The sequence below is a fragment of the Antrostomus carolinensis genome, unplaced genomic scaffold, assembly GCF_000700745.2.
Source record: "Antrostomus carolinensis isolate BGI_N321 unplaced genomic scaffold, ASM70074v2 scaffold32922, whole genome shotgun sequence".
Taxonomy (NCBI): domain Eukaryota; kingdom Metazoa; phylum Chordata; class Aves; order Caprimulgiformes; family Caprimulgidae; genus Antrostomus; species Antrostomus carolinensis.
In genome coordinates, this window is record NW_010302468.1 from 7,455 (window position 1) to 16,213 (window position 8,759).

Genomic DNA, 8,759 nt, shown 5'->3' on the forward strand with positions numbered 1-8,759 from the left:
CTAGACTTACAGGTCAGCGTCGCATCGGGAACATCACGCCGAGGAGATTGCTGGCTGTCTGCTGCTCTTAGATGTACGGGGGAAAAGATCAGCTATTCCCCATCCTCCCAGCTGCCCTGATGGGGAGGACATCACAGAATCACAGAATATTAGGGATTGGAAGGGACCTCAAAAGATCATCCAGTCCAATCCCCCTGCCAAAGCAGGAACCTAAACGAAATCACACAGCTGAAGCACCTTTCGTTATCTCCACGTGAACAAGGCAGAAGTGATTCTTGGGCTTTCAGCTTTCTTCTGACATGATAGCCAAACTCTTCCTTGCTTGTGTGTCAGTAATAACAGGTTATCTCTTCTTCCCTTGTTGTTAAGAGTTGAAAAACTATGTTAACGCCTTCTGGAAGAACTAAACTAAAAAAAGTTATCTTAAATAGATTAAATTTTGTGAAGCGGGTGAGGAGCATACAGATTTACTTCTGGCACCAGTTAAGATATTCTTAACTTAAAGCCCTTGGAGCATCCTGTTGCTTCTTGGATGTCGCACTATGGTGAGTTGCTATAAATAATTATTGCATTTAATAAATAGAAATTTAGTGAAAGGACTTACCAGTGTATATCTTCCCAGTGAAGCACTGGCACTATATTGCTTCCCTATAATTTGTGGCCAGTAGGTAGAACCCAGAACAACCTGAAAAAACTATTTTACAGTCACCACAACTTCACGTTAGCAAGAGAGAGTATCTGCTTGTTTCTGAGGACTCTTTAGGGAGTAGGTGGTGCTTTCTCCTGGCTCTCCATTCTTTCCCAAGCTGGCATCTGACTTTCCTGTTAGTCACAGTGCAACTAACATCTAGTATTTTGCTGAAGGAGGCAGGTGGAAGTATGTATTTCATATGCTAGGAGGATTCCACATCTGGTATGGAAAACTTGCACTTTTTGCAAATATATGTAAACATTTGAGTGTAGCAAAAGCAAAGGGACATGTTCCACCAAAACCCAGCCAAACCAGTGTCCCTTCTGCCTCTGCCTGCCCTGTGTTAATTCTGTGTCAGTCAGACAGACCAGCAGTGCTGCCCCTTGAAGTTTTATGTCCTGCTGACACCGTGCTTAACTGTAGCATCTCGATTCCCTGCACTTACAGCCGTTGATGACCATTCATAAATATGTATTTATTGAGGACTGTGTCCCAGTGTTCCTCTATTTCAGAAACTTATTTGCCAGCCTGCACCAGCAGTGGGGATTCGTGGAGGATATTCAGTGAAGTGGTAATTGATCACCTGTAGCTGCCATTCTTTCTGTATTTTTTTTTTTCTTGAAAACCTTATCAAACCATGACTTTAGGGAGGCAGTTCAAGGAAGAGAGTTATTTGGGAAAGCCATAGTCTTTTTATTGCCTTTCCTTAAAGGAAGCTAGTGCAGCATGGAGGGGCAGGAGGGCTGTAGCAATGTGCTGACAGGAAGCGATAGGAGTTTGCTTTGCTCTGACTGTGTTGGCTAATTTAAAGTTAATATCAAATCCCCAGTTACAGGTAAGCAAGTATCACTAATGTTGGCAGGGCACTGATGCCAGTTAAAGCTTAAAATATAGTGTAAGTGGTTTTTAGTTTGTTTTTTGTTTTTTTGTTGTTTTTTTTTTCTGAAAGAAACTTCAGCTAAGAAGGGAAAAGTGAACAGTTGACTTTTATGATGGTATAAGTTGGAAGAACTCGTACTGTTAAACAACAGTAGCTCGGATCCATACTTCATGGGGTAAACTCTAGCAGCCTCTACGGAGCTGGCCCCACTTTTACTCACTGTTGTATCAATCTGCTTCAGCATAATTCAGTTATTTTGGTCAGTCTGTTTCTAATTTATTGTTTTATTTCTTTCTTACAGGCAGGCAGAAGTCCTGAAGGCTGACATGACAGGTAATTGCCTTTATTATACAGTTGTTGATCTAGCTGCCAATTCTTGATTTCTGTTTTTGTTTTTCTTTTGTGTTCCTTATGCCTATAATTCCTAAGAATTCTCTGGAAAGTGTGTTATACTATGTTAAAGGTTTGCCCTCTGTGTATAAATAAATAGCTTTTTATCAACTGTGCCCTTCCTATATCTAAAATATATGTATTTTTAAAGTTGACTTTGGGTGTTTTAAAGCATTTGGAGATGGAGGTCACATCCTTGCTCCTCTCCCAGACACTCTTGTCCAGACTGCCACAGGAACTGCTGTACTTGGGATTTAGCAAGGATCTGGTTTTGAGAAGCCTGGGTGATGGAAATGTTGATCTGAACGCTACCTTGTGTATGATGAAAGTACAGCCTGGAGATGCTGTGAAATGCTACAAGCTGTGTTTTAAGCTGTATGTATTTATGGAAATGGTTTATATTAATGTATCAGCCGTGCAGTACAGGCCTCTTGCATAATGAAATTGCACTCAGCCATGCTTACCACCTTGGTGTAGTCCCCGTAGCAGGTTGGTGTAGTCCCTGTAGGAACATCATAACTGCCTGGATCCATCTAACCCAGCAGGAGTAGCTACACCATCAGCAGAACCCTTTCCCTGGGGTGAGGCACATCCCTTGTGCTCCTGCAGCCCTAGCACAGGTAATTTTACAAGGCGTGGGAAGTTGGGCTCTGTAACTCCAGATAGCAGGGAGCAGTGTTTGCATTCACCCTCAGTGCTGGAAAGCAGATGGCTACCAAATAGCTACAGAATGGCAAGCGTGCAGTAGTACTTGCCCACACCGCTCACCTAAATACTAGCAGTGTTGGCTCCAAGGACTGGCCTCTTTAGCATCCCCTGATGGATTTATTTTCTGCTAGTTTTTTCAGGCTACTTTGGAATTTTTTCTGAATGCATCCAGTGGCAAGAAGTTCTGCAGCTGAATGACTTAGAGAGAATCACCTCCTTCTATCTGTTTTTTGGTTTTTGTTGGGTTTTTTGTTTTGGTTTTGGGGGTTTTTTAAATTATTTTTTTATTTTTAACTTGCCAGCTGCTGACTTTGCTCGTGTCTAGTTCTGGTCTTGTAGGAGACTGATCAGTTAATCAGTGATCAGTTAATCTCCAGTCTCTCTGTACTTCACTGTTCTGATGAATCTGTGATAAAAGCAGGTGTTTGGCATTGGATATCTTACATTGTGCTATGTTCTTTCATTTGGTAGGTGTGTGAAAAATCAGAGTAATTCTGAGATTTGAGTATTACAAAAACTGTTGTGTCTTTGTTTTTTCTTTTTGTTGCTCAGATTCGAAGCTGGGTCCAGCAGAAGTCTGGACATCCAGACAGGCTCTACAGGACTTATATCAGAAAATGCTAGTGACCGATTTGGAATATGCTTTAGATAAAAAAGTGGAGCAGGACCTGTAAGTACCTCAAAAAATTTATGTGTATATATGTCCTCTGAGCTGATGAGCAGGAAACCCTGAGACTTCCAGAAAAGCTGTTGTATCCTATAAATGGTTGTCTTCCTTTAAAATGAGACTTGTGCTGTGGGTGAAACATAAGCATGGACTGCAGAGCTGATGAAGAGCATTCAGTAGATTAATATTGTACCTTTGCCAATTTAGGAGCAGCCCTGTCATGCAGGAGCAGGTTTTCATGAGCCAGATGGAAGAGAGAGAGCTAAGAAACATAGAATCATCAAATGTTGTGAGTTGGAAGGGACCCACAAGGATGATGGAGTCCAACTCCTGTCCCTGCACAGGACAATCCCAACATTCAGACCATGTCCCTGAGGGCCTTGGCCAAATGCTGCTGGAATCTTGCCAGGCTTGGTGCCATGAGCACCTCCCTGGGGAACCTGTTCCAGTGCTCCACCACCCTCTGCCTCAAGAACCTTTTCCTCATGGTCAACCTCACCCTCCCCTGCCACATCTTCCTGCCATTTCCTTTGGTCCACATCAGTCTTCCCTGCTGTCAGGGAAGGACTGATGTTTGGCCTTTCTATAAAAGAGGAAATTGGAGGAGGAATAATCACCTGGAGCTTTGAGCAAGGTCTAACAGGAGTTGAGTAGCTTCTAAAGACCCTAATTTTAAGCCCTCTGAGGTAAGGTTGGGTAGAGGGAAGAATACAAGGAGAGAACTGAGGTGTTCATAGCACATTAAGAATCAGGGGAAGATCCTGCTGGGTTTTCTCCATGCCCTGAGTCCATTCCCTGTTACTTAAGATGCAGACTGTGTTGCCTGAAACAGAACAATTACAAGCAGATATTAATGCTGTTTCAGTGTTAGCTCTATAGTGTCAGGATCTATCTCCCTAGTTATGAGAGGTGAGGAAAGATAGTTCTTCCACATTTAATGTTATTTCTAATCTGAATGTTGCCTGGATTTGAACATTCTTCGTGTCCTTGTCTGATGTTATATAATTAAACAGTTCTTTCCTGTTGCTTATGTCATCTGCATAAGACACTTCCAAAGTAAAAAGGAAAACACTTCTTTTGTTTTCAGTTGGAATCATGCCTTTAAAAATCAGATCACAACGCTACAGGGTCAGGCGAAAAATAGAGCAAATCCAAATCGGAGCGAAGTTCAGGCGAACCTTTCTCTGTTCTTAGAGGCAGCTAGTGGCTTCTACACACAGGTGAGTTGCAAAGAATACATGGGCTGGGGTGTATTTGCGTGGTCTGTAAGCAGGTGTGCTTCAGCATTACACTGCTTGCATGTGTGTCCTTCACAAAGCTTTGGCTGTCACTTCTCCTGTGCTGCTCCTGCAACTGCTCCTCAGAGATGAGCTCCATTATCATACCAGGGTGTAATCCCTTTGAGGAAGGGGGCAGGATTGGTTTTAGGTGGGTAAAATCTGTTCTTTTCCCTTAGCACGAGAAACTCTTGCTGTACTGGACCAAGCAGTGTACCTTGCTAATGCAAATGCTTTCAGTAGAACATCTCTACAAAGCTGGTGATGTGCTTTCTTCCCATCAGCTGCACACTTGAGTTGATCTCAGACTTCTGCTAATCTGGTAGTTGGTTTGGTGCACCATAAAAACATGGCAACAATTTGAGTTCCCTTCTAATAGAATCTGCTTTAAAGCCTAAAAGAACCTGAAGATCAAAGGTCCCTTTAGCCCCACATTTTGTCTCTTACATTAGTCTGCTGCCCAGGCAGTGGTGGAGTCCCCATCCCTGGAGGAGGTGCTCAAGAAATGTGTAGATGTAGCACTCAGGGATATAGTTCAGTGGATGTGGTGGTGATGAGTTGATGGTTGGGCTGGATGATCTCAGAGGTCTTTTCCAGCCTTTAATGGTTCTGTGATTCTGTGACTGCTCAGAGCCAGCATTAAGCAGCAGGAAAATGTAGAATGATACTTTCTTGCTCTAGACTCTTGCTTTGTAGCTGGACATTTGTTGTCTTCTTGAGCTAGTTTGTATCTGAATCATCCAGCTGTTGGGAGGTCTGGCCTTCACTGACTCTCCAGTCCCTCTCGAAGCTGTTTACTCTGGTCTATGCAGTGATCTGTGCTAAAGAATTCTGTATTTTAATTGTAGTGTCTTAAGAGTAACGACAGAAAGAAACCACAAGCCCAGCAAGCACATTAACTGATTATTTCACTGTACTCTTAGTTTGTTTTTTTTCTGCCATTTTTGTAAAAATTCCCATTCACCTTCTCATGGCTGTATATGAATTTGTGAGCCATTGTCATAATTCCTTTTCATTTTGAAAAATGTGAGACTTTTCCTATGTAACAAAGGATAAGCAAAGATGTTCAGTGTTTTTTTCTTGGCTTCAGTTATTCAAGAACAGAACTAGGTGCACAATTCCAAAGTGCACATGTACTGAGGGTGTGTGTGATGGCTTAATGTTTTTGTGCTTTGTTCTTTGTCCCCTCCTTGTAACTCCTAACGCTGGTGGTGAGTGTTGAGTTAGTGTTTTCAACTATGTACATACTACATATACATATCTGAATACAACTTTTTTCCTGAATAATACCTGACTCAGTGCCCACCACAGTTGTGCATTTAAGTAGGATGGTTGTCCCCAAGAGTACTGTGTAGCATTTACAGTGCGTAGTGTCTTGCTGTATTATTCAGCAAGCTTTTTAGCAAGGCTTACAAGCACATCTTCAGTCTTAATTCTGTATTTTTGTCAAGGGTTATTTAGAATTGCAAACTTCAGTTGCAGGAGTTTTTCTTCCCTGTTGTTGAGTCCTCTTGAGCTAAGTATCTTTGGCGAGGTTTTCAGTTAATTGCAAAAGGGATGTGATTACTATTCATGTATTCATTCTTTACTGACAATTTTTTGCCCATGCTCCTTTTCCAATGTTAGATTTCGACTTGTAGATTCTGGAGAATAAGAGTCAGCGTGTGATAATGGCATTAATAAAGATAACTTGTCTTTCATTCCTTTTTTCTCCTGGTTTGGTGTCCAGCAACATTGTCACTGCTGAATTACCTTCTCTCAAGCAGTGGTCTGCCTAGGCTTTCTGTCGTGGCTAGTTTGCACTGTCTTCAGGTTACAACATGCACAGTAGGTCATTCTTACTAGGTTCCTAGTTTGATTCTGAACATCTGCAAGGCAACTCCAAGGTTTGTTTTTTTTGTTTTTTTTTTGTTTTTTTACAGAATCTGTGGGATTTTCTTTTTTTTTTCTTTTTTTTTTTTTTTAACCCCTTCAGCATTGTTTTTTGGAAAGCTTCTTATTTGAAGCAGCCGGTTTGATGCGCTGTGGCATGGTTGCCAAGGGTTTTCTACCATCTCCACTGTTTGTCTTGCAAAAGCCTTGTTCTTCCCTGCAGTATATCAGGGAATTTTGCTTTTTTTGTGTATGACACCACAGACTGGGTTGTATTTCTCTATTTGTGGTGACGTTAACTGTCCCATTTTTAGTCTAAAGATTTTGCTCAGGCAAGATACCTGCTCTCCAACTGCGAGGCCTGTGTAAATGACATCTTTGAAAGAGAGCATGAATTCTACTAATTCAGCATGTTGGGAAGATGTCAGGTTTCTCTCTTTTATCCAGCTTTCATCTGTGAGATCCCTCTTGCTTGGGGATTTTTATCTACTGTATAAAAGTCAGAGCAAAAGGGGAGGGAGGTGTAACACGATGCTTTTTCTGCAGCAAGCAAAAGCGCCGCATCGCGTGTTTAGCCATTGACAGAGCTTGTGTCTCTGTCTGCCCTGGGCTTCCTATCTGCCTGTATCTGGAAGTGGAACCCTGCTGCAGGTCTGTTTTATTTGGAGGCTGGTTATGTTCCTAACTGGGAGAAAGCCTGTCAATCCTTACTTGCATTTTTAACCCTGTAACAGGGTAGAACAAACACTTTTCATCGCTACGTGGTTACTGTTACTTTCTAGAGTGTTTGCTGGAGTCCATTAGGAAAAACTCCAAAAGCACTAATTAGAATGGCAAAGTTCAGGTTTTCCTTCAATCAACTTTTGAGATATTTGATCAAGTAGCCCATGCCTTGTTCTTTGAAAGAGTCTAACTGTTAGCATAGCACAAATATTTACTGACAACTCAGCCAATGAACCATTGTAGCCTTGCATTGCATGCAAACTTGATTTTGTTCCAGCTTCTCTCTGAAGTTTAAGTCGGGATAGTGCTGTTTCTTATGTTGGAACAAGCTGCTTTGGAGGACAAGTGGCATTCCTTTCTATTATTTTCAAAGAATGGTGTCACTTCATCAGGGTATAAAAAAAGACTGTGTGCCTCTTGAGTGTCCTACTTAAAAAAAAAACAAACAAAAAACCCCTCCCAAAACCCCAACAAAACAAACAAAACCACCAAACCCAACAAGATTTGGACACCTCTGACAGTCAATATCCACTGATGCACACTTGGTAATTTAAGTATCATGGGAATCGAGTTGCTTAGTGGTTTGGGATGCACAGCTCTTTCTTACAGAGAAGTAAAAATTCTCTTCATGGTTCTGGGCAGAATAATGCAGCATGGAGCTCAATGACTTCCATATGGAAAATGTAATTTAAAGTCATAGAATCATAGACTGGTCTGGGTGGGAAGGGACCTTAAAGCTCATCCAGTTCCAACCCCCCTGCCAGCAGCAGGGACACCTTCCACTAGACCAGGTTGCTCAAAGCCTCATCCAACCTGGCCTTCACCACTTCCACAACTTCCTTAGGCAACCTGTTCCAGTGTCTGACCACCCTCACAGTGAAGAATTTCTTCCTAATATCTCATCTAAACCTCCCCTCTTTCAGCTTAAACTCATTTCCCCTTGTTTTGTCATTAACTGTCCTTATGAAAAGTCCCTCCCCAGCTTTCTTGTAGCCCCTTCAGGTACTGGGAGGCCGCTATAAGATCTCCCCGGAGCCTTCTCTTCTCCAGGCTGAACAGCCCCAACTCTCTCAGCCTGTCCTCACAGCAGAGCTGCTCCAGCCCTCGCATCATCCTGGTGACCTCCTCTGGACTTGTTCTAGCTTTCAGTAACCTAGGCTTGTTCACTTCAAATATGTTTAGCTAATCCATGCCTCCAAGTAATGCTCTGATAGCTTTGTCTTTTGTTTCAGTGCTTTTCTGATTACTGTCTCTAGCTGCTACTAACTAGACTTGTTTTTCTAGTTATTACAGGAATTGTGCACAGTTTTTAATGTAGACTTGCCATGTCGTGTAAAGTCTTCCCAGCTGGGAATCATTAGCAATAAACAGACGCACACCAGCGCCATAGTGAAGCCGCAGTCTAGCTCCTGCTCTTACATCTGCCAGCACTGCCTTGTCCACCTTGGAGATATTGGTGAGTTTTTGAAGGAAAAAGAGGTGGGACACCAACTTCTATCTGTGTTCAGCCCTCACAAAGAGGGATCTGTACATACCCTGGGCAACTGCTGA

At 42.3% G+C, this 8,759-nt stretch overlaps 1 protein-coding gene across 4 annotated transcripts in view; it reads left to right on the forward strand.

The window, feature by feature from the left end:
- The first annotated feature begins 1,876 nt into the window (after nucleotides 1-1,876).
- Nucleotides 1,877-8,759, forward strand: part of SMG7 (SMG7 nonsense mediated mRNA decay factor) — a 33,652-nt gene continuing 26,769 nt past the window's right edge. For 3 of the 4 annotated variants that reach the window (XM_010163798.2, XM_010163800.2, XM_010163799.2), the window contains exons 1-4: nucleotides 1,880-1,904; nucleotides 3,222-3,339; nucleotides 4,424-4,556; nucleotides 8,493-8,664. In XM_010163798.2, the coding sequence (XP_010162100.1) occupies nucleotides 1,898-1,904; nucleotides 3,222-3,339; nucleotides 4,424-4,556; nucleotides 8,493-8,664 (430 nt within the window). In that variant the 5' untranslated portion in view covers nucleotides 1,880-1,897. Of the gene's footprint in view, nucleotides 1,905-3,221; nucleotides 3,340-4,423; nucleotides 4,557-8,492; nucleotides 8,665-8,759 lie in introns of all 4 variants that reach the window. The other variant, XM_010163797.2, reaches the window with a different exon arrangement.